The sequence below is a fragment of the Pteronotus mesoamericanus genome, unplaced genomic scaffold, assembly GCF_021234165.1.
Source record: "Pteronotus mesoamericanus isolate MK-2021 breed Mesoamerican mustached bat unplaced genomic scaffold, CSHL_Meso_final contig_27, whole genome shotgun sequence".
Lineage (NCBI taxonomy): Eukaryota > Metazoa > Chordata > Mammalia > Chiroptera > Mormoopidae > Pteronotus > Pteronotus mesoamericanus.
In genome coordinates this window covers 26,958,465-26,983,007 of record NW_026555115.1, presented here as the reverse complement: position 1 = coordinate 26,983,007, position 24,543 = coordinate 26,958,465, and the positions used below count along the sequence as shown (strand labels likewise).

The window sequence follows — 24,543 nt, the reverse complement described above, 5'->3', positions numbered from 1 at the left end:
GTTTATGTATTGTTTTACGTTTATTGATTTGCAAATATTGAACCATGCTGCATACCTGGGATGATTCCCACTCAATCGTGGTGGGTGCTCTTTTTAATGTATTGCTGGATGCAGTTTGCCAATATTTTGTTGAAAATTTTAGCATCCATGTTCATCAGCGATATTGACCTGTAGTTTTCTTTTTTTGTTGTGTCTTTACCTGGTTTTAGGGTTAGGACAATGCTGGCCTCATAAAAATTGTGTAAGAGTCTTCTCTCTTCTTGGATTTTTTGGAATAACCTGAGAAGGACAGGGGTTAGTGCTTCCTTAAATGTTTTATTTTAATATTCTCCTGTGAAACCATCTAGGGCTTTTGTGTGCCGGGAGTTTTTTGATTACTGCTTCAATTTCATCAGCTGTTATGGATCTGTTCAGGCTTTCTGCTTCTTCTTCATTCAGTGTTGGAAGGTTATACTTTTCTAGAAATTTGTCCATTTCATTGAGGTTTTCAAATTTCTGGCATATAATTGTTCATAGTAATTTCTTACATTCTTTTGTATTTCTGTGTTATCAGTTGTTATTTCTCCTCTTTCATTTCTGATATTACTTATTTGGGTCCTCTCCCTTATTTTCTTAATGAGTCTGCTTAAAGGCTTGTCATTTTTGTTTATCCTTTCAAAGAACCAGCTGCTGGATTAGTTGATCCTTTGAATTGTTCTTTTAGTCTCTGTCATTCAGTCCAGACTTGATCTTGATTATTTCCTTTCTTCTATTTGCTCTAGACTTTGTTTGTTGTTGTTTCTCCAGTTCTTGAAGCCAGAGAGTTAGGTCATTTATGTGAAATGTTTCGTTTTTAGGTAGGTCTGTATTGCTATGAACCTCCCTCTCAGGACTGCCTTCACTGTGTCCCATAGGTTTTGGACTACTGTGTGTTCATTTTCATTTGTTTCCAGAAACTTTTTGATTTCTTTTTTGATCTCATGTTTAATCTCATTTATTGTTTAATTCATTGTTTAATGCTATTCAGTCTCCATGAGTTTGAATGTTTTTGAGGTTTTTCCTTGAGGTTGGTTTCTAGTTTCAAGCCCTTGTGGTCTGAGAAAATGCTTCTTATGATTTCAATTTTCCTGAATTTCTTGAGGCTTTTGTGTGTGTGTGTCATATCCTGTGGTCTATCTTTGAAAATGTTCCTTGTGCATTTGAAAAGAATGTGTACTTTGCTTCTTAGGGATGAAAAGGTTCTATATATGTCAGTTAAGTCCATTTGATCTAATGCATTGTTCAATTTCATGATATATTTAATGTTTTGTTTGGAAGATCTATCCATTTTCGACAGTGGGATGTTAAAATCCCCCACTGTCAGTGTGTTGCTGTCTATATCTTTCCTGGAGTCCTCCAAGATTTTCCTTATATATATGGGTGTTTCTGTGTTGGGTGCATATAGGTTTACAATGTTTATGTTTTTTTATGGATTCTTCCTTTGAGTATTATGAAGTATCCTTCTGGGTCTCTTTTTATGGGTTTGGTTTTGAAATCTATTTTCTCTGATATAAATATTGCTACCCTCGGGGTTTTCTTTCCTGTCCATTTGCTTGGAATATTTTTTTCCATCCCTTTATTTTCAGTCTGTGTATGTCCTTTGTTCTGAGTTGGGTTTCCTGTAAGCAGCATGTGTGCCGGTCATGTTTTCCTATCCATTCAGTTATGCTATGTCTTTTGATTGGCTCATATAATTCAGTTACACTTAAAGTGGTTATTGATAGGTACTTAATCATTTTTTCCCTTTGTACCTGTGTTCCTCTCTCTCTCACTATTTTTTTTCATCTTCTTAAAACAGTCCCTTTAGCATATCTTGCAATGCTGGTTTGGTGGAGGTGTATTCTCTTAAACTTTTTTCTTGGAAACTCCTTATTTCGCCTTCCATTTTAATTGAAAGCCTTGCAGGTAGAGTAGTCTTGGTTGCAGGCCTTTGCTTTTCATGATGTGGAATATTTCTTGCCATTCCCTTCTGGCTTGTAGTGTTTTTGTTTAGAAGTCAGCTGCTAGCCTTAGTGGGGTCCCTTTGTATGTTACTACCTTTAGTGACTTTCAAAAAAAGTGTTTTTCACTTGCTGCCTTTAGGATTCTCTGATTGTCTTTGATATCTGCCATTTTAATTATGACATGTCTTAGAGTTGGCCTCCTTGGGTCCTTCTTGAATGGGACCCTCTGTACTTCCTGGACTTGTGTGACTTTTTCACTCCTTAAATTAGGGAAGTATTACATTATTACTTTTTCAAACAGGTTCTCTATCCCTTCCTCCTCTTCTCCTTCTGGTATCCCTATTATACAGTTATTATTACATTTCAGGTTGTTCTGCATTTCCCTAAGTGCCTCTTCATTCTTTTTGAGTCTTTTTTCATTTTCTGGGAAATTTTTTTCTACATTGTCCTCCAGCTCACTGATTTGATCCTCTGCTTCATCTAGCCTGCTTTTGATTCCTTCTACTGTGTTCTTCAATTCAGAAATTGTATTCTTTATTTCCCCTTGTCTCTTGTTGATAGTTTCCCTGTCCTTTTTCATACTGATATAGTTTGCAGTAAGTTCCTTGTAGTTTCCCTATAGTTTTTGGTAATTCTCTGAGCTCACTGAACTCACTTTTCTTCCTTAGAAACATTGTTTTGAACTCAGTATCTGACAGTTTATTTGCCTCTATTTTATTTAGTTCTTTTTCTGGGATTCTTCCTTTCCCTTCAATTAGGAGCTGTTTCTTTGCCTTCCCATAATTTGTGAGACTCTTCTGTTTTTCTTCTGCTTCTTCAATTTATCTTTCTTAACTTCCTGACTTTGTGGTATGAACTTGTATGGTAGGAGACCTGTGAGATTCAGTGGTGAAGTCTCATTGGTTTCTTGAACTTGATGCTCTTTGGATGCCTCTTATGCCTTTTCTGTTGACTCTCTGGAAGTAATTAGGTTTTGAATGTTGTTTGGTCATCCTTTGGTATGTCCTACCCTCCAGCTGGTTGACTGACAGTCTCTCTGTCCCCCATGTCTTGTGTGTTTTTGTGCACTTGCTGCCAGAACAAAACCACAAATCCCAAGAAACAAACCCACATCTGCAAAAATAACTCCTCCCTGCACTTCCACTATCAACAGCAAACGAACCAGTGTTATTAAGACTGTAAAGAGTTTAAGACTATTATAAGAAAGGAGAGAAATAAACTATTAGTATAAAATCTAATGACAGTATGCACATACTTGATGGACCTGAAATGAACATTAAAAAGCTATGTAGTTAAGAAAATATCGCAAATCATGGAGAAGACCGCAATGGATTTTGTTTCAGTAGCCTCTAGTATTTACCACTGTTTTTTTCTTTCTGGATCTGCTTCTGATTATGTTCGATGTTGATCCCATCTTATCTTAGGCAGTCTGTTTGAGGCTTCCCAGAATCTAGTGTCTGTGGCTGTCTCCTTCAGCTCTTAATCAAGTCACTTAGTACTCAGCAGTCAGGCTTTAGCACCACAGGACCAAAACAGAGTCCCTCCTGGGGGGCAGGGCTATTGTTTCCTCTCAGGCTGCTGCTGCTCAGGGTTGTTGTCTGCCTCAAGAAGATGGCTGCTTCTGTATGGGGGATGTGTCAGCCCCAGGATTCTGCCGGCTATTCCTTCCGTCCTCTCCCCAGAGCCTCCTTCCCCAGTATCCTCAGGCATCTCTAGCCCACTCTGCCCCTGCCTTTTCTGGAGCTCTGGATAAGTGGCTGCGAATAAAAATCTTTGCATTGGCCCTTTAAGTGGCTCTTTGCATCTCTAGCAGACAGCAACCCTGCCTCTTTTCAAAGCTGGTTGTTATCTGTGTACTTTTTGGGTTCTGGCGCTGTAGGTGGGATTCCCTGCTTATGTTTTAGACCACACACTCTTCAGGGGGATCCGACTGGCCATTTAAATATCGCTCTGCCTGTTGGTGTCCAGCCTGCCTTCTTGAGGCTCCACTGCACTCCTTACCAGTCATGTTGTGCTAAATTTGATCCCTCTGTCTGTCTGAGGTTATAAGGCTTCTCTTTCACTATTGTTCTGTTGTTTGTTCGGGGTGATTTCTCTACAATTTAGTTGTAATTCCAGGTTGGTCCTGGGAGGAGGTCAGTGTGACTTCTATTCATTCTTCTACCATCTAGCTCTCTCCTCAACTTCCAGTCTACACATTATTTTCTAAGTGCATCTGGAATATTTACTGAATTGTACATTTGTTGATCCATAAAACATGTTTGAACAAATTTCAGAGTGTTAACATAATACACCACATATTCTGTTAAACACAGGATGATTTAGCAAGATTATCAATCAAATAGAAACAGAAAATCTTCTAAATGCTTAGTAATTAAGCACTATACTTCTGAATAATATGTCAAAGAAATCAGAATTGAAATTAGAAAATATATATTAAATTATAATAGAAAGGTGATATATCAAAACTTGTGGACTGTAGCTAAAGCTGTACTTAGAGGGAAATTTATAGACTATTTTTGTATTAATTAAAAATTGAAGAAAAGCTGAAAATCAGTGATCTTAGTGTGAATATTGAAACATAGTGAGTTAAACTGAAAGAAAGAAGAAAGATAATAATAAAGATGTGATTGCTAATATTGTGTTAACACGACTGAGCCATAGGGTGCCTAGAGGTTTGGTCAGATATTTTGGTTGTCTCTGTGGTGGTGTTTTGAGTGAGATTAACATTTAAATTATAGTCTGAGTAAAGCAGATTGGCCTCCCTAATGTGGGAGGGCCTCCTTCAGTCTGTTGCCTGAATATATCAAGAAGGCTGATCCTTCTCCAGGAGAAGACAGTCCCTACTGCCTGACTGCTTTACAACTGGCACATCTACTTTTTTTCTGCCTTTATACTTGATTTAAAACATCAGCTCTCCCTGAATCTGAAGCCTGCTGGCCTTCAGGTTGGAATTACACCACCAGTTCTCTTGTTTCTTAAGCCTTCAGACTCAGATGGAACTCTGTCATTGGCTCTCTGGGTCTCCAGTTTGCCAGCTTACCCTGCAGGTCTTGCGACCTGTTGACCTCCCTAGTCATGTGACCCAATTCCTTATAACAATTTATTTCTATATGTACATCCCATAGGTTCTACTTCTCTGGAGAACTCTGGATAATACAAAATGTAAGAGCATAAATTAAAATAAATAGAAAAAATGTAGTACATTAGTAAAGTCAAAAGTTGATTTTGTAAAAAATGCAAATAAAATTGATGCATCTCTGGCAAGCTGATTAAAAATTGAAGAGAAAAAGCACAAATAAGCACAACAAATTTGCATTCATCTCAGGAATACAGAGTTGTTATAACTTTTCAAAATCAATCAATGTAATTTCTATATTAACAAAAATAAGGAGAAAAATGTATGACAATAAAATGATACATAAGAAGCGTTTGATAAAATTCAACTTCCCTTTATGATAAATAAAAATCTCTTATTACATTATGAAAAGAAAGGAACTTAATGTGAACTTTGCTGATTTACCCAAAGCTATGAAAATATTCTCCTTAATGGTGAATTAATGTTTTCCTTCTGCAATACGAAATGAAATAAAGATGCCAACTATGTACATCTTCTATTTAACATTGTATGGCTTTTGACAATATTAGTTGTTAAAGAAGATGAGAAAGAATTGGAGCTCTCTTGTGCAGCCTGTGGAAATGAAAACTGGTACAATTAATTTGGCAAGTTGTTTGGCAGTAGTGATTAAAGTTAAACATACTCTTACACCATGGATAAGTTTGGGTAAGTATATACCTGACAGAAATGTATATATGTGTTTACCAAAGCATATACAAGATTGTTCATAGACACATTTATATACATTACCTATAAAGTGAATAAATTGTGGTCATGTCATACCCAAATAATGAACTATTATAATAATGAAAGTGAATGGGATGGTAACTTGACTTCTAGTGGTGATCACTTTGCAGTTTTTACAGATGTCAAATTATACTTAATATTTAATTAATTAAAAAAGAGAGAGAAAAGAAAATGAATGAACTGTTCCTACAGATATCAAGTTTATAAATAGGAACCAGCTTCTCAACGCCTGCCTGCCAGTCACTCCAAGTCTTGTGCTGTCACCTCCCATTGCTCCGCACGTCCTCTCACAGGCGGTGAAGGTGTTTGCTGCTGCCATTGCACCTGGGGCTACATAACCCAGGGCTGCATTACCAGAAGTCAGTGTGGTTCAGTGTCCAGCAACCCACCTGACTATGCTGGCTGTGGGTCCAGAGTGCCTCTCTGAGGCCTGGTCAGGACATGACAGCCTCCTGGGTTCTTCTTTTCAGGGCCCAGGCTATGCTACCTACTCACAGAGATTAAGGATGCCCCTAGGCATTCATAGGCCAATAGGCCTTTGCTAAATAGTCGTGGGATTCATCAGCACTTGTACAACAATATACAAGTTGTGTCAGAAGTTATGACTTTCAGTCAGCCAGCATTGGTGTGAGAACCCAACAATGAATGAGCCACCAATAATCAGAGCCCAAGTATAGGAGGAGAGCCTACATAAAGTGAATAAAGGGAAACCCTAGAACATCCATATCAGGACATCAAGGAGACTGCATCACTGCAGTCCCACAGAACTCTTACCATCGAAGTCCACCCCACAAAGACAGGCAGACAAAACAGACCAACCTGAGGGGCAGAAACAAACAAAAAGAATCACCTAAAATGGAGAGCCAAAGAAAGAACCCCCAATCAAAAGGAACGGAGGAATCCCCAGAAAAAGAGCTAGAAGAAATTGAGGTAAGCAATTTAAGCAGACTTAGAATTCAAAATAATGGTTATAAGGACGCTCAAGGAACTCAGTGAGAAGTACAAGGAACTTGGAACAACAGCAACATAAAAAAGAACATAGAAACTATGAACAAGAACCAGGAAGAAATGAAGACTACAATATCTGAAATGAGAAATACACTAGAATGAATTTAAAAAAAGCTAGATGAAGCAGATGACTGAATCAGCAAGCTGGAAGACAAGGTAGAAAGAAATATCCAGTCAGAGCAACAAAACAAGGAAAAACTAAAAAAGAATGAGGATAGTTTAAGGGTAATTAGGACAACATGAAATGTAACAACATTTGCATCATAGGAATATCAGAAAAAAAGGGGGCAAGTGACAGAAAACCTCTTTGAAAAAATGATGACAGAAAACTTCCTTAACTTGGTGAGGTAAAAAATCACATAAATTCAGGAATCCCAGAGGGTCCCAATCAAGATGAACCAAAGAGGCCTACTCTAAGACACATCATAATTAAAATGCCAGATTTTAAAGAGAAAGAGAGAATCTTAAAGGCAGCAAGAAAGAAACAGCAAGTAACATACAAGGGAGCTCTAATAAAGCTATCAGCTGATTTCTCAATAGAAACACTACAAGCAAGAGGGACTGGCATGAAATATTCCAGGTAATGAAAGCAAGGACCTAGAACCAAAACTATACTATCCAGCGAAGCTGTCATATAAAATGGATGATGAAATAAAGAGCTTCCCAGACAATAGAAAGCTAAAAGACTACATCTTCACCAAGCCAGCAACATAAGAATTACCAAAGGCACTGCTATAAAAAGGAGAAGAAAGAGAGGGAGAGAGATAGGTATGGGGAAAAAAAGCAATGAAGAGGTACCTGCCAATAATAACCTCACATATAAATGGATTAAATGCTCCAATTAAAAGACGTAAGGTAGCTGATTGGATAAGAAAACATCACTTGCATATATGCTGTCTACAAGACACCATAGGAACAAAAGATTCACACAGGTTGAAAGTGAAGGTATGGAGAAATATTCCAAGCAAATGGACAGGAAAAGAAAGCTAGGGTAGCAATACTTATATCAGACAAAATAGACTTCAAAACAAAAGGCATAAAAAGGGACAAAGCAGGTCACTGCATAACACTTAAAGGAACAATCCAACAGCAAGATATAGCCCTTGTAAACATTTAAGAACCCAACATAGGAACATCTAAATATATAAAAACCTTGGAGAATGTCAAAAATGATTTTGACAACAACACAGTCATCATAAGGGATTTTAACACCCCACAGTCAACAATGGATAGACATTCCAAACAAAGGATCAGCAAGAATATTGTGGCACTGAATGACACTCTAGATCAAATGGACTTAATTGATATATACAGAACCTTTCAACCCAAAGAAGCAAAATATACATTCTTTTCAAATGCACAAGGAACATTTTCCAAAATAAACCATATGGTAGGACACAAAACAAGCCTCAACAAATTCAAGAAGATTGAAATCATATGAAGCATGTGCTCAGATCACAATGGAATAAAAGTAGAAATTAACCTCAAGGTAAACTCAAAGACACTCAAATACATGAACCAAAAAAGACCCCAAATAGCCTCAGCAATCTTAAGAAAAAAAAAGTAGGCTGGATCACAACACCCAATATCAAACTCTATCACAAGGCCACTGTAATCAAAACAGCCTGGTCCTGGCTTAAGAATAGACACATAGACCAATGGATCAGAATAGAGAACCCAAAAATAAACCTAAATCTCAAAGGTCAATTAATATTTGACAAAGGGGTCATGAGCATTCAAAGGAGTAAAGATAGCCTCTTCAATAGATGGTGTTGGGAGAACTGGATAGCTACATGCAAAAAAAACGGAAACTAGACTGACAGTAACTTACACCATGCACCAGAATAAACTCAATATAGATAAAAGGCTTAAATATAAGTCATGATACCATAAAGGTCCAACAAAAAACATAGGCAGTAGAATTTCAGATATCCCACATAGCAATATTTTTGCCAATATATCTCCTCAGACAAGGAAAATAAAGGAAAAAATAAACAAATGGGATTATTTTAAGAAATATTCTTTAAATTCACATCTGATTTTGTCTTTTTAATTTAGTGAGTCATTACTCCATTTATTTTAATTTAGCTTGTAAAGAAGCTCAATTATTTTTCAAAACATTTAAGTATTGTTACAGGTTTAAAAATAAATATATATGGTTTTCTTGACCTGATATTTGAAATTTTGTTTATTTCCTATTACTAGCTGGTTTGTTATTTTTTTGTGTTATGTTATTAAATGTTGAGGTAAGTGATTAAGTCTCAGGATGCTATGTAGGAATAGCTTATAATTACAACAGTATTTTCTATTTTACCACTTTTTTTTTTTTTGGACTATTGGAACTTTGCACTGTAAAACAGTTTCATCAGGAAAATACTACTAATAAATTTCTAGAAAGTCATCTGAAGGCAAACCCATGGGAAATAGTGTCATTTGAACATTGGCCTATTTTTATCCTTCCTGTTTTTCTAACCAATGATAGATTAAATTTAATGAAACATAGTACTCTGAACCATAGCAGAAATCATCAGCATGGCTGACACTGGTTGAGTCTTTTTTAACTTTATTTTTATTGTTTATGCTATTACAGATGTCCCCATTTTCCCTCCACTTTGCCCACCTCCTCTTAAACCCCTGTCCCCCCATTCCCTTGAGTCTTGAATATGATCTAATCATCTGTTCTCAGATTCTTTTATTTTAAAATGAAGAACATGTATTTTAATAGTATTTTTGATTTATAAACAAATTTTAAATTATTTGAATCTCTAGGATACCTTTGTGAACTTCTGAGGGTTCATACATCTGAGTTTAAAATGTTACTATAAATCAAGGAATAAATAGGATTTGATATAAAGAAACAATGTCAAATTTGTGGCCACATCTTTGAAGTGCATAGGGCTGAATGGCATTATACATAATTTATTACTTACCTCATTTCATCCTTGATTTCATCTTTGTTTTTTTTAATCCCTTTTTTCTTTTGTTTCAGTTTTCTTATTTCAAATGTCATGTATTTTTACATATTTCCTCGATTTCTCTTTGGAATGAAGCAAATTAAGTTGGTAAATGTTTATATTGAAGTAGCTTATTTGCCAATTTTTAAAAAGGTAGGTGGCCTATATTCACGATCTGGAAAAACTGGTACTCTAAATAAAGTTGTATTATGTAGTATGATTTTACTTTATTGTATTAACATTAAACTTTATTTTGACCAAGTTAAAATTAATTTTAGAATTGCAAAATGATTGTTCTAATGTTTTCCAGCTTCTAATAGGTTATGAAAATGGTACTGTGGTATTCTGGGATTTGAAATCTAAAAGAGCTGAACTGAGAGTTTATTATGATGAGGTAAGTGATTTCTACTGAAATATTTGAAACAGTGTTATGACTTTGTGCCTGTTTTTTACTTTTAATCTTTGTGTGTTACCAGTATTATTAATGGGAGATTGCCTGGTTCTAACTCAGTGATCACAATGCCTGTTGATACTTGTACGAGATCCAACTCTGCATTGTTGAGAATTCTGCCTTGACTGCCCATTTTGAGGCCCTTTATGATATCTTACATACTTTGGTGCCTATTACTTATACTGTATAGCCACCTTCATCTGTACTCCTTTTCCTTTCTTAAGGGTCTGTGCTTTTGTTTTGACTCATTGTCCTTAGGGTCGCTAAAGACTCTATTCACATTTTCCTTAGAAAATTCTTTTTTCATGGCATAAAGGTCAAGTGGTCAAGTTGAACAGTATTATCTTCCAATACTTGCTGCCCTATAATAAAGAGAAATTTTGGAAATAGTAATACTTAACAATAAGAGTCAGTAAGATCTTGAAGCTTTATTTTATATAGTTGAGGCTGATAAGGATTTCATTTAGAGAAAGCAGTGAACTCCTATTTACCAAGGAATAGTCTCTGAATTGATACTTCAGGTGTTCAGATAACTCTAGGCCATTAATTATTTCCCCCGTCAGGAAAGTCAAAAGTGAAGACAGTGAGTCTGGGGACAAAAGATGAGGAAGGGAAACTGCCTTTTTTAGCTGTGAAAATAAAGGTGATCAAGATCTATGCTTTCAATTACATTTAAAAAATGGTAGAATGGAGCCCTGGATGGTGTGGTTCAGTTGGTTGGAGCATCGTCCCATAGACCACGAGGTTACAGGTACAATTCCTGGTCAGGGCACATGCCTGGGTTGTGGGTTCATGCCTAGTTGGGGTGCGCTAGAGAGGCAACTGATCGATGTGTGTCTCTCATATCAATATTTCTCTCTCTCCCTTCCCCTCTCTCTAAAATCAATAAGCATGTCTCTGGGTGAGAAATAAACAAATAAATAGATAAAAATGGTAAATTTGGGGAAAGATATGAGGAATATACAGGTCAAAAATCACTGTCTGATATCACCCATGCTTATACTGGAAGAGTGTGGAAGAATGTAAGGTAACACTGATAGAGATAGAAAACTAAATGTAAAAAACACATTTATTTACAACACTTTCTTTGTTACTCTCTCCTATCTCCTCTTAACAGCTTAAATTTTAAATTTTGATGCTTAAAGATACCTGAGAGTTTATAAGTAATGTGTTCATGATTGGTGAAAAATACTCTGACAAGTGATATTATACAAATATGCTCTGTATAGTCAACTTTAAAGGCATTTTAAATAATAAGAAAATAACTTTCCTTTTGTTAAATATACAAAATATAAAGATGAGATTGGAGATTGCTCCCTCTCTCAAGACTAGCAGCTGGGTAAGAGTCCAAATACCATCTGGGAATTTAGCCATTTGAAACTAGAGTAGAGCAGCTAAAAAGGAAATCTAGAGAAAAATGCTGAGTCAAATAATTTTCCTGTCGCCTTAAACAGAAATGTTTAAATAAGGATTAACCATGTTTATATAAGTCGATGGAATACTTCCTTATATCTACTTTATACTTAGAAATCATTTTTAATATTGATTTATATATGTATAATATCCTTTGGTATCTTAGCTTTTTTAATGACTTTTACTAACAAGATTAACATTTTAAGACATAGATCATGTATTCTTTACCTCTGAACTTTTGAATGGCTCTGAATTTGTCAACAATACAAAGTCTTTATTTCTTGATAAAAGGTTCAAGGCCCCAGTGCCATTTTTGCCTTTAGTTTAATTTACTTCATCCTTCTACATGCTCTTCACATTTCAGCCATATTACTCACTATCTCCTACATATATTACCCCTGCTACATTAATTACCACCTCCATATATTTGCCCCTGCTAATTTCTTATCCTGAATTCCCATTTCCTCTTCTGCATATCAAAATCTTATTAATTCTTTAGCCATTGTAAAACTACTTGGACTAGCTAACTAGTCCCTTGATCAATAGCCATTGAAGAATTAAAGGTTGTTTTGGGTTTTTTTTCAGTCCAAGCTCATTTTCAGAAATAACTATGTGGATTTTACTTCCCCATTAGCTCTGAAATTTTTATATTATTACAGTAGTATGTCTTGAATTATCTCTCACAGAGAAAGCCCTCAGAGTTTGACACAAAGCTAACGTTTTAATCCCTTGAGTAACTGCCTTTTCTCTTTTTCATAATGTTACCCAGCTTTTTGAGTTTCTCTTTTTTGCTCAAGAAATTCAGTCACTGCCACTGAGCTGACAAATTAGTTAGTGTTTAACTTCCATATTCTGTTTTCTATCTTTTAAAATTATTTTTTAATTAATTGTATCATATTTGGCTTTTCAGTAGACCTTTAAAGTCCTTTTTAAGGAAAAAAAGGTAGAAACAAATAAATAGAAATTGAATATTTATTCATTAAGTCAGTTCAAATGACAGCTCTTTAATAGTGTACTATTTGAAATTCTCTTCTCTAATAAGTTGATTTTAAATGACCACTCTTCCATAGAATAAGTGTACTACTTTTTTTATAGTACTTACTTGTTTTGGTTTTGTGTTGTAGCTATTATTTTAATACCTGTCTTCTCTAGAGGGTAGAAATTCACTGGATAGGAAGAAGAGTTGGTGCTGGGGACACTTTCTCTGCCCCCACCATATGCAGAAAAGCAGTCTGAGAGAACTTTAAATTTATTGAAGTTCATCCAAGTTAACAGGTACAGGTGTCAAGAAGAAATAGCATTCCCCTGGAGCCATCTACAAAAATGAAAAGAAATAAGCAAAAGAGAAAACAAATAAAAGTGGGCCTTTTGTTTTTGTTTCTCTCTAATTGCCTCCTCTGAACCTTGGCTAAAAAGAAGTCTTCTCTGTATAGTAATGAAGACCAGGGTGAGAGAAAAACATAAGTCAAGGTTTCATGTTATTTTTTCCACTTAATTAAATCTTACTTTATCTTTTGATGTATCACTTATATTCTATTTTCTTTATGATATATCTAAAGATTACTCTAGTTGTCAATTATCTTTAACTTTGATTATACTTATTGTTTGGAAGTTCATTTGTAGCAGTCTTCCCTATCTCTCTGTTTTCTGAGTTTCTTTAAGAAAAGGATAATGTTGTATACATCTATTCAGCTTTTATGTCTACTGGAGCAGTGAGTACATTTTTGGCACCAGGCACCAGTTTTGTATATGACAGTTTTCCACAGACAGGGCAATGGCAGAGAGACAAGAGGTGGAGCTCAGGCAGTAATGCAGGCGAAGCTTCCCTTCCTTGTTGGGATGCTTACCTCCTGCTGTGCGGCCCAGGGGCGGGGGGCGGTGGGAGGGGTAGTTGGGAACCCCTGTACAAGAGTATATTTACTTTATGGAAGACACTGTGCTACCACTAGGAATAAATTTAGGAAACTGGAATAGAACTTTTTAATTTCATCTAATTCACAACTACAGAGTGAACCTGTACATATAAAAAAAAAAATAAACTCTTCTTTCTTCAAATCAATTTAAATTGTTTATGCTGGAAGCAATATAATACAGTGATTGAGAATATAGGTTAAGTAGTTAAGTAGACCTTGGCTTTGAGTTATGTGACCTGATCAAGTATATCAATCTCTCTAGGCCTAGTTTGCCATGTGTAAATTGGAAAAAAATAACTTTTATAGAGTTTAACAAAATAATGTACATAAAGTGCTTACCATTGGTTTGGCATATTGTAAGTTCTCCGATGGTGGCTCTTGTGTAAATTATTTTTTTTAATCAGCTACTTTAAGTGGAACTAGGTCATTACCTTGTAGAAAGTATCTTCTGATAACTTTGCTTTTACTTTGATGTAAATAATATTTCAAAGAAGGATTATGTGATACAGGGAGGATAGATAATTTATCACAAAAAGTTCTAAGATCTAATGATGTTAATATTTTACTTTTTTTTATTTCAGGTATTTAGTTTTTATAGCCTTTATAAGCCCATAAAAGGATAAGCCAAAGATAGTATGATATAGGTCAAAAAAATTACATATGTTTATGCCAGAATATTTTATTTTGGAATATAGAATGATGTAACATATTAACCACACCCACTTGTTTTTAATTGTTATTTCATTAGGCTATTCATTCAATTGATTGGCATCATGAAGGGAAACAGTTCATGTGCAGCCATTCAGATGGTAGCTTGACTTTATGGAACCTGAAAAACCCAAGTCGTCCTTTCCAGACCACAGTTCCACATGGTAAGATGTATGCTTTCAAAATAAAGAAACTGTAGAGTTACAGTGCTTTGGTTTAAAGTATATGAGATGGTTTCAATGTGTTTGGTAGAAAGAGGATATAGTACATAGTTTCTGATTCTAAATACCTCTTTTATACCTCCTTCAGATCCCCTTTATTATGCCCCAAACTTCTGGGCTATCCACTTTCCTGCTTTGTAAGTGATTCTTATATAGACCTTCCCAACCAAAAATTGGATAATGGAAGGCTGATGTACCTGAAACAGAGTAGAAAACAAAGTATATTTGGCCAGTTTTGAGCATTAGGGTGCTAGTGAGAGAATGGCTTTACCTAGGTCTGACTTTCAGATCTAATTCTTATACTTCTTTCTAGTTTGTTGTTTTCTAGTTCTCCCATTTTTTTCCATTTCTGCCATTTGGTTCCACGAAATTATGAGGACTGCAGTGCTATTATAGGTTGTATTTATCTTATCTTCCTCATTGTAAAGAGATATTTAGCATTTATGTCAGACCTGTCTACCTAAATGGGCAGAATAAAAAGTTTAAATGTATGAATATTTTTCACTCAGATGACCATATTATTTCTAAGAATATTGGTGATGATCTGAACTCCATGTTTATCTCAAACGGTTATTTCTTAGAATAGAGAGGCTAAAACCTACTGGTTAATCACAAACATTCTATTTTATAGTTTCTGAGCACTTATTATAATGTAACATTTAAAAAACAATGGTATGTTTTTATAATGGGGGAGTTATAAATCACAAGATGAAATTATTTAATCTTCTGTTGATCTGCCATTTTCTTTACAGAGTTGCGTGTTCCATTTGCAAATGATTAATGCAATTAACATAAACTGCTTCACTTAGAGATTATTATATTTTATTTTTATTTATGTATTTTTTTGTTGTTCAAGCACATTGTCTGCACTTTTGCCCACCTCCCGCCCTCAATCCTACCCATCTTTGGATTTGTTATAGGTCCTTTATACATAGTTCTTGACAACTGTTCCCCGTCTTTCCCCCATTATCTCCCTCCCCCGTCCCCTCTAGTTATTGTTAGTTTTTTCTTTTCTTTCCATTTACATGTACTTTATTTATTTATTTATTTTTTAATTGTTCAAGTATAGTTGTCTCCATTTTCCTCCCACCTTCAGTCTTTCCCCACTTTGTCTTTGTCCATGGGTCCTTTATTCATATTCCTTGACTTGACCCTTCCCCTTCTTTTCCCCATTATTTTCCTCCCTCCTCCCCTCTGCTTCCTGTTGGTTTGTTTTTTCTTTCAATGTTTCCGGTAATATTTTTCTTGCTTGTTTGTTTTGTTGATTAGCTTCTGCTTATAATTGAGATCATATGGTATTTGTCTTTCACCACCTGGCTTATTTCACTAAGAATAATGCTCTCCAGTTTCTTCCATGCTGTCACTCCTTCTTTTTTTTGTGCTGCATAGGATTCCATTATGTAAATGTACCATAGTTTTTTGATCTACTCATTTACCAATAGTTACTTTGGCTCTTTCTAGCGCTTGGCTATTGTAAACAACATTGCTGTGAACATACAGGTGCGTAAATTCTTTGAATTGTTGTTTCAGGATTCTTAGGATATAATCTCAGCAGTGGAATTGCCAGGTCAAAAGGCAGTTCAATTTTCAGTTTTTTGAAAACATTCCATATTGTTTCTCACAGTGGCTGCACCTGTCTACATTCCTGCCAATAGTGTACTAGGGTTCCCTTTTCTCCACAACCTCACCAGCACTGGTTGTTGATTTGTTTAGGATGGCCATTCTGATTGGTATGAAGTGGTATCTCATTGTGGTTTTAATTTGCATCTCTCTGATAGCTAGTGATGATGAGCATCCTTTCATATGTCTCTGGGCTCTCTGTATGTCCTCCTTGGAGAAGTGTCTGTTCAGGTCCTTTTCTCGTTTTTTAATTGGATTGTTTGTCTTCCTGGAGTGGTCATATGAGTTCTTCATATACTTTGGAAATCAAACCCTTGTACAAGTATCATTGGCAAATATATTTTCCCACATGGTTAGTTCCCTTTTCAGTTTGCTGATGTATTCTTTCATGGTGCAGAGCTTCTTATTTTGATGGTGTCCCATTTGTTTATTCTTTCCTTTGTGTCCCCTGTTCTATGGGACATAGCAGTGAAAATATTGCTGGGTGGAATATCTTGAGATTATCCTGCCTATGTTCTCCTTTAGGACTTTTATGGTGTTGCAACATACATTTAAGTCTTTTATTCACCTTGAGTTTATTTTGGTGTATGGTGTAAGTTGGTGGTCAAATTTCACTTTTTTGCATGTAGCCGTCCAGATCTCCCAACACCATTTGTTAAAGTGGCTATTTTTATTCCACTTTATGTTCCTTCCCCCTTAATTGAATATTAATTGACCATAGACACATGGGTTTATTTCTGGGCTCTCTATTCTGTTCCATTGATATATGTGTCTATTCTTATGCCAGTACCAGCCTGTTTTGATTACAGTGGCCTTGTAATATAGTTTGATAGCAGGAATTGTGATCCCTCCTACTTTGTTCTTCTTTCTCAAAATTTTGAGGCTATTCGGGCTCGCTTATGGTTCCATGTTAATTTTTGAAATGTTTGTTCTATGTCTCTGAAATATGTCGTTTGTATTTTAATAGGAATTGTGTTGAGTCTATAAATTGCTTTGGGTAGTATGGACATTTTGATGATGTTAATTCTTCCAATCCATGAACATGGCATATGCTTCCATTTATGTGTGCATTCCTTAGTTTCTTTCTTCAGTGTTTTGTAGATTTCTGAGTACCGGTCTTTTACTTCCTTGGTTAGGTTTATTCCAAGGTACTCTATTTTTCTCGTTGCTATAGCAAAAGGGATTTTTTTTCCAGATTTCTGTTTCTGATATTTTGTTGTTGGTGTACTAAAATGCCTTGGTTTCTCAATATTGTCTTTGTATCCTGCTGTTTTGCCAGAGTCACTTATTAGGTGTAGTAGTTTTTTGGTGGACTCTTTAGGGTTTTCTAAATACACTTTCATGTCATCTGCAAAGTATGACGGTTTTACTTCTCCCTTTCCAATTTGGATGCCTTTTATTTCTTTTTCTTGTCTGACTACTGTGGCTGTAACTTCCAATACTATGTTGAATAGAAGTGGTGAAAGTGGACATCCTCTTGTTCCCAATCTTAGTGGGAAAGCTTTTAGTTTTTGCCCGTTGAGTATGATGTTGGCTGTAGGTGTTTTATATATGGCCTTTATTATGTTGAGCTAGGCCCCCTTTATTCCCACTTTGCTGAGTGTTTTTATTATTAATGGGTGCTGTACCTTATCAAATGCTTTTTACACATCTGTTGATATGATCATGTGGTTTTTGTCTTTATCTTTTGTTTATGTGATGTATTATATTTATTGATTTGCAAATGTTGAACCATCCTTGCAACCCTGGGGTGAATCCCACTTGATCATGGTGGATGATCTTTTTAATGTATTGCTGGATGTGGTCTGCTAATATTTTGTTGAGGATTTTAACATATATGTTAATCAGCAATATGGGCCTCTATTTTTCTTTATTTATGTCTTTATCTGGTTTTGGGCTGATGCTAGCCTTATATAGAGTCTAGGAGTCTTCCCTCATCTTGTATTTTTTGGAGTAGTCTGACAAGGACAGGGGTTAGCTCTTCCTTAAATATTTTGTAAAATTCTCCTGTGAAACCATCTGGGCTTTTGTGTGCCAGGAGCTTTTTGATTACTGCTTCAATTTCACCAGCTGTTATGGGTCTGTTCAGGCTTTCTGCTTCCTCTTCATTCAGTGCTGGAAAGTTATAGTTTTCTAGAAATTTGTCCATTTCCGTGAGGATTTCAATTTTCTTGGTATATAATTGTTCATAGTAATTTCTTACATTCCTTTGTATTTCTGTGTTATCAGTTGTTATTTCTCCTCTTTCATTTCTGGTATTATTTATTTCGATCCTGTCCCTTTTTTTCTTGATGAATCTGCTTAATGGCTTGTCAATTTTGTCTATCTTTTCAAAGAACCAGCTCCTGGATTTTTTGATCCTTTGAATTGTTCTTTTAGTCTCTATGTCATTCTAATCTGCTCTGATCTTGATTATCTCCTTTCTTCTACTTCCTCTGGAATTTGTTTGTTGCTCTTTCTCCAGTTCTCGAAGCTGGAAGGTTAGGTCATTAATTTGAGATGTTTCTATCTTTCTTAAGTAGGCCTGTGCTACTATGAACTTCCCTCTCAGGACTGCCTTTGCTGTGTGCCATAGGTTTTGGACTGTTTTATGTTCATTTTCATTTGTCTATCCCCAGTCTCTCCTCAAGTGTCGCCAGACCTCTCTGCGCCCCCTTTAGCCAGGGATCTACTGCCTGTGGCTGCCACTCTGCACTCAGCAGGCAGCTTATACAGCACAGGATGGGGTGGAATCCCATTGGGGGCGGGGCTACTGGGTCCTTTGACATTGGTGCCGCTCAGGGAGAATGGCCTCTTCCTGAGCAAAATGGCTGCTGCCACATGGGGGATGAGTCAGCACCAAGATCCCACCAGCTATTCTCTCAGTTCTCTCCCCAAAGCCTCCTTCCCCAGTCTCTCCTCGGGCATCTTTAGCCCACTCTGCCCCTGCCTTTGCCAGAGACCAGAGTAAGTGGCTGCAAATAAAAATTTTGCATTGGCCCTATAGAAGGCTCTTTGCGTCTCCAGCCGCCTGTCTCTGGCAGAGAGCAACCCTGCCGTTTTTCATAGCTGGCTGTTTCCTGTGTACATTTTGGGCTCTGGTATTGTGGGCTAGAGATCCCCGCTTTTGGTTTAAACCCCACTCTTCTCAGGGGGATACCACTGGCTGTTTCAATATCCTTCTGTTGCTACCATCCGTTGGTGCCCCGCCCGCCTCCTCAGATCTCTACTGCACTCCTTACCAGTTAGATTGCGCTAAAGCCGATTCTTTTGTCTCCAAGGTTACAAGCCTCCTCTCTTGCTATTTTTCAGTTGTTTGTTCCAAGTGATTTCTCCACAATTTAGTTGTAATTCCAGGTTGGTCCTGGGATGCAGTCAGTGTGACTTCCACACACTCCTTCACCATCTTGATTCTCCAGAATTGTCTACTTTTTACTTTAATTCTTCCTTTGTTGTTTTATATATTTTGAGGCTTTATTATTAGGCATTCATTATATCTACTGCAGAGAACACATAGTTGGGTCTTACTTTTTTAATCATTCTTATATCATTTATTTGGCATATTTAGTTCATTAATATTAAATTTTGTGGTGGTTTTGGTTTAGGTATAACAATTTATTTTTGGTTTCGGTTGGTCTTACCATTTTTTTGTTAATTTTTTTCTTCCCCTTTGCCTTCCTTTTGATTACTTTAATGTTTTTTATTGGAATTCCATTTCAATTTACTTATAAGCACTTTATCTTCACATATTTTTTAATTAGTTGCCCTAGAAATTACAATATACTTAACTTTTCACAGTCTGTTAGAGTTAACATTGTTACACTTTACGTAAAATGTAGAAATTTCACAACCATACAGATTTGTTTACCTTCACCCACTGTCCCTCATACAATGGTTTATGTATTACATTGTTACAATTTTTGCTTTAAGTAAACTTAAGTTTTTTTAATTAAGAGAATTTTTTGTATTTTCCTCTTATTATTTTCAATGCTTTTTATTTGTTCCTAAAGATACAAAATGATTTAGCATTTCTTGTAGTGAAAATTAATTTACATTTCTTTTTCTGAAAATTCTATCTTGAAGGACATTTTTTGCTGAATATATATTTCTGGGTTGATTCTCTGTGTTGTTTTTAAGGTGTTTAAAGCCAATGTTCCACTATCTTCTGTCTTTCATAGTTTCCAAAGAAATGTGTAATGTTTACTTTTTGGTTCCTCTGTATATAATATGTCAGTTCTTTTCTCTGGCTATTTAATTATTTTTTTTGTATTTTTTGTATTCATCAATGTGACTATAATCTGCCTAGGCTTATTTCAAATTTTGTTCAAGTAGGGTTCTACTGAGTTACAGAGCTTCTTAAATTTATAAATTTATATCTTTCACAAAATTTGGGAAAATTTCAGGCTTTTATTTCTTCAAATATGTTTTTCTGCTCTTCTTTCTGGGACACCATTTACTGCCTACAGGATTTTTGGTACTGGCCCACATGTCTCTGAGCCTCTATTTTGTTTTTGTCAATTTTTTTTTCTCTGGATTTCCAATTGGATAATTTCTATTGACCTATTATGCATTTAGTTGTTCTTTTCTTCTGTAATCTTCATTTAGCTATTAAGCCCATCAGTTATTTTTCAATCAGATATTTCTGCACTTACTACTTTTTTATATCTTCTGCTTCTCTGCTGTTACTTCCTCTTTTCATTCATTATGAGCATTTTCTTTTCCTTTCTTTTTAACATTGAGCTTAGTTATAATAACTTTTATTTTTTATCTTTTTATATCTCATTTTTAAAATTGGCGTTCAAGTACAGTTGTCTCCATTTTCCCCCCACTGCTCTCTTTTAAATTTTTGTCTGATAATACCAACATCTACTTCATCTTGAAGTCTGCCTCTTCATAAGAATGGCTTGCATTTTCCAGTTTTTTCATATGTCTGATAATTTGGACTGTATCATACATATTCATACATATTGTGGACATTATGTTATATACACTATAGAATATAGTGGGGGTTTTTTGCCCTTTTCCTCCTAAGGCATGTGTCTCCTAGGAAGGGAAATTCTATCTAGATTCATTATTTTTCTACAAATCAAAATTTCTTATACAACAAAAGAAGGCTTTGTCTAAAACTTAGGTTATTGGAAAATGGTAGGAGGAGAAGGATGGTGGCCGCAACCATTGAGGCCAGATTAGTACCTTTTTCCCTTGAGATCAGCCCTGTGACGACATTGCTTTTGTTGAAACTGGTTTTCCCTAGGACTGTATACATTAATTCTCTTTCTTAGTGAGTTGTAATAATTTCAAATATGTATTATTCAATCACAATGCCCACAGCTAAAGACACACACAGACGCACACATTTACATACATGATCCTAAGTCAAATCCCATCAAATACTTAAAAGTGCAGTTGTTTATCAAAAACAGGACAGAAGTGTCAACTGTTATTTAAATTTTTCCTGAAAATACTATCCAATGTAATTAGACTTGGAAAATAAATATAATTTATTTATTTAAAAATTTAGGAAGAGTTTAAAATTATAATTATTTTTTGATAATGTAATTGCACACCTAAAAAATAAAAACTAATTAGGAATACTATTAAGTATGACATGAGAATTCTGAATACAAAACAAACTATAGTCAGGCACTGCTTAAAGATGTTTTGGTCAACAATGACTGCATATACAATGGTGGTCTCCTAAAATTATAATGGAACTGAAAAATTCCTACCACCTAGCCAAATGGCCACTGTAATATTGTAGCTTAATGCATTACTCACATGTGATAATATCGCTGTAAGCAAGCCTACCTGATTGCCACTCATATAAAAGTATGGCACATACAATTATGTATACAATGTAATACTTAATGATAAGTATGTTAATAGTTTATATATTTATAATACTTTTGTTGTTATTTTAGAGTGTGCTCTTTCTACTTATGAAAAAAATTGCTATACAACTGTACGCGATATTATACATTATACTAGCAGTGGCCTCATATACCTCATGCTTACAGTTTTTCTTGATTGCATCATTTTCTCTTGTGTTTGATTGAATCTCATGTTTTTTTGTTTATAAGGGCCCCTAAGCATACAAAATCCACCACTAATGTTGTCCCAAGAAACCATATTGAGTGATTGGCCTGGAAATGAAATTTAAAGTGATTAGGAACTACAAAAGTAGAAAATCAGGGATAGTTATTGCTTGCCAGTCAGACATGTCCCATTCCATCAAAACCACAATCTTGAAGAATAACATAATGACAAAAGCTGTTACTGGATTTGCTTCATTAAAGACAGTAAGACAAATGAACATTCTAGAAGGGCCTATAACAGACATGGAGAAACTTCTAATGACCTAGGTTGAAGACCAGACACCAAAGCATATCCGTTTCCACACCATGATGATCACAAACAAAGTAAATAGTTTGTTTCCAATGCTGAAAGAAAAGTCTGGACCTGCCTATGATACTGAATTTACTGAGTATTTTAAACTGTTCAAGAATTGTTATTCATTACATAATGTGAAAGTGAGTAGGAAGTTTGCAAGTGCTGATGTGAAGGCTGCTGAAGAATTTTTGGAAACTCTAGATAAGCTGATTTTGGAGGAAAATTACTTGGGAGAACAAATTTTCAATATGGAGGAAACCACTCTATTCTGGAAACAGATTCCAGAAAGGACTTTTCATCCATGAGGAGGCCAAGTTAATGTCAGGTTTTAAGGCTTTTAAGGACAGGGTAAGTGTTGTTTGGGGGCATGTTTTAAGCTACATATTGAGACCCTTTGTGATCTGGCAAACACTGTAAGAACCCCAGGGCCTTGAAGCATATGAATAAGCACACACTATGAGTGTACTGCAGGTGCAATAAGAAGTCATGGATGACCCAGCCTGTTTTCCAGGCTGCCCTCCTGAATTGTTATGTCAGAAAAATGAAGAAGTTTTGTTGGGAGAATATCATACCTTTTATGATTTAGCTCATTGCTGGTAATGCTCCCCAGCATCCTGCATCTATTGATGATCTTTATCCTGATATCAAAGTGGTATTTCTCTCTCTAAATAACCTTCCTTGGATCCAGCCAATGGATCGAGGTTTTATAGCTGGTTATAAGGCCTATGACCTGAGGAGGGCCTTTGCCTAGGCTATTTCTGCAGTTGAGGAAGACACTGAGAAGACACCGATGCATTTCTGAAACTGTTACATCTATGAATGTGTCAAGAACCATGTTTGGCTTGTGATGTTATCACCATGGAGCGTATGAATGACTCCTGAAAGAAGACACTCAAGAGGTCCACCCATGGCTTCAAAGGACTTGCCATGGATAAGGAGGTCACAAAAATCAACAAGGCTGTGGTTGAGATGACAAACAGCTTTAACATGGGTGTGGATGAGGATGACAATGAGGAGCTTCTAGAAGTAGTTCCTGAGGAATTGACTAAGAAGGAGTTTTTGGAATTAGAACAGGGATACATAGCTGAAGAAGAGGCAGGAGAAAATGGAAACTGGGAGAAAAAGCTGAAGAACCCCTCACAAAAATTCCCAGTGAAGGCTTTAGCAGGAGCTTTTGCAGACCTCAACAAGCTCCTTAAAATGTTTAAAATTATGGATCCCATTATCAAAAGGTTTTAATTAATAGAGAGGAATGTTCATGGTTCCATTATCTGTAAACCTAAGATGGAAAAATAAACAAACAAAATAAATGATTATGGACATGTTTCTGAAAAGAGAAACATCTCCTCAAAAAGAGCCTCGGACAGGTCCTTTAGGAGGTGTTCCATAAAAAGACATTATTATCATAGGAGATGACAGCTAAAGCTCTTTGTATGTTGCTGCCCTTGAAGACCTTCCAGTGGAGCAAAATGTGGAGATGGAAGACCAATATTGATGATCCTGACCCTGTGTAAGCCTAGGCTAATGTGTGTGTTTTTGCTTGGTTTTTGACAAAAAAAGTTTAAAAAACTAAAACAATTTAGAAGTGTAAAAACAGAAAAAAGCTTATAGTATAAGCTATAAAGAAAATATGTTTGTACAGCTGAACAACATGTTTGTATTTTATGCTAAGAGTTATAATAAAATAGTCAAAAAGTTTTAAATAGATGTTTTAAGGCATAAATTATAATAAGCTAAGCTTAATTTGTTATGGGATAAATAAAATATTTTTTAATAAATTTAGTGTAGCCTCTGTTTATAAAGCCTACAGTAGTGTACAGTAATGGACTAGGCTTTCACTTTCACTTACCTGCAACTCACTAACTTAGAGCAACTTCCAGTCCTGTAGGCTCCATTTATGGTAAGTGTCCTACAGAAGTACCTGTATAGGTTTACCATTTTTTATCTTTTATATTGTATTTTAACTGTACTTTTTCTGTGTTTAGATATGTTTAGATGTGCAAATACCATTGTGTTACAATTACTTATAGTATTAGCACAGTAACATGCTGTATAATAGG

At 35.6% G+C, this 24,543-nt stretch overlaps 1 protein-coding gene across 5 annotated transcripts in view; it reads left to right on the top strand.

Annotated features, from left to right (window-relative positions):
- Positions 1-24,543, top strand: part of STXBP5L (syntaxin binding protein 5L) — a 402,439-nt gene that overhangs the window by 132,161 nt on the left and 245,735 nt on the right. For all 5 annotated transcript variants that reach the window (XM_054575243.1, XM_054575242.1, XM_054575241.1 and 2 more), the window contains exons 8-9: positions 10,099-10,182; positions 14,314-14,437. In XM_054575243.1, the coding sequence (XP_054431218.1) occupies positions 10,099-10,182; positions 14,314-14,437 (208 nt within the window). The remainder of the gene's footprint in view (positions 1-10,098; positions 10,183-14,313; positions 14,438-24,543) is intronic.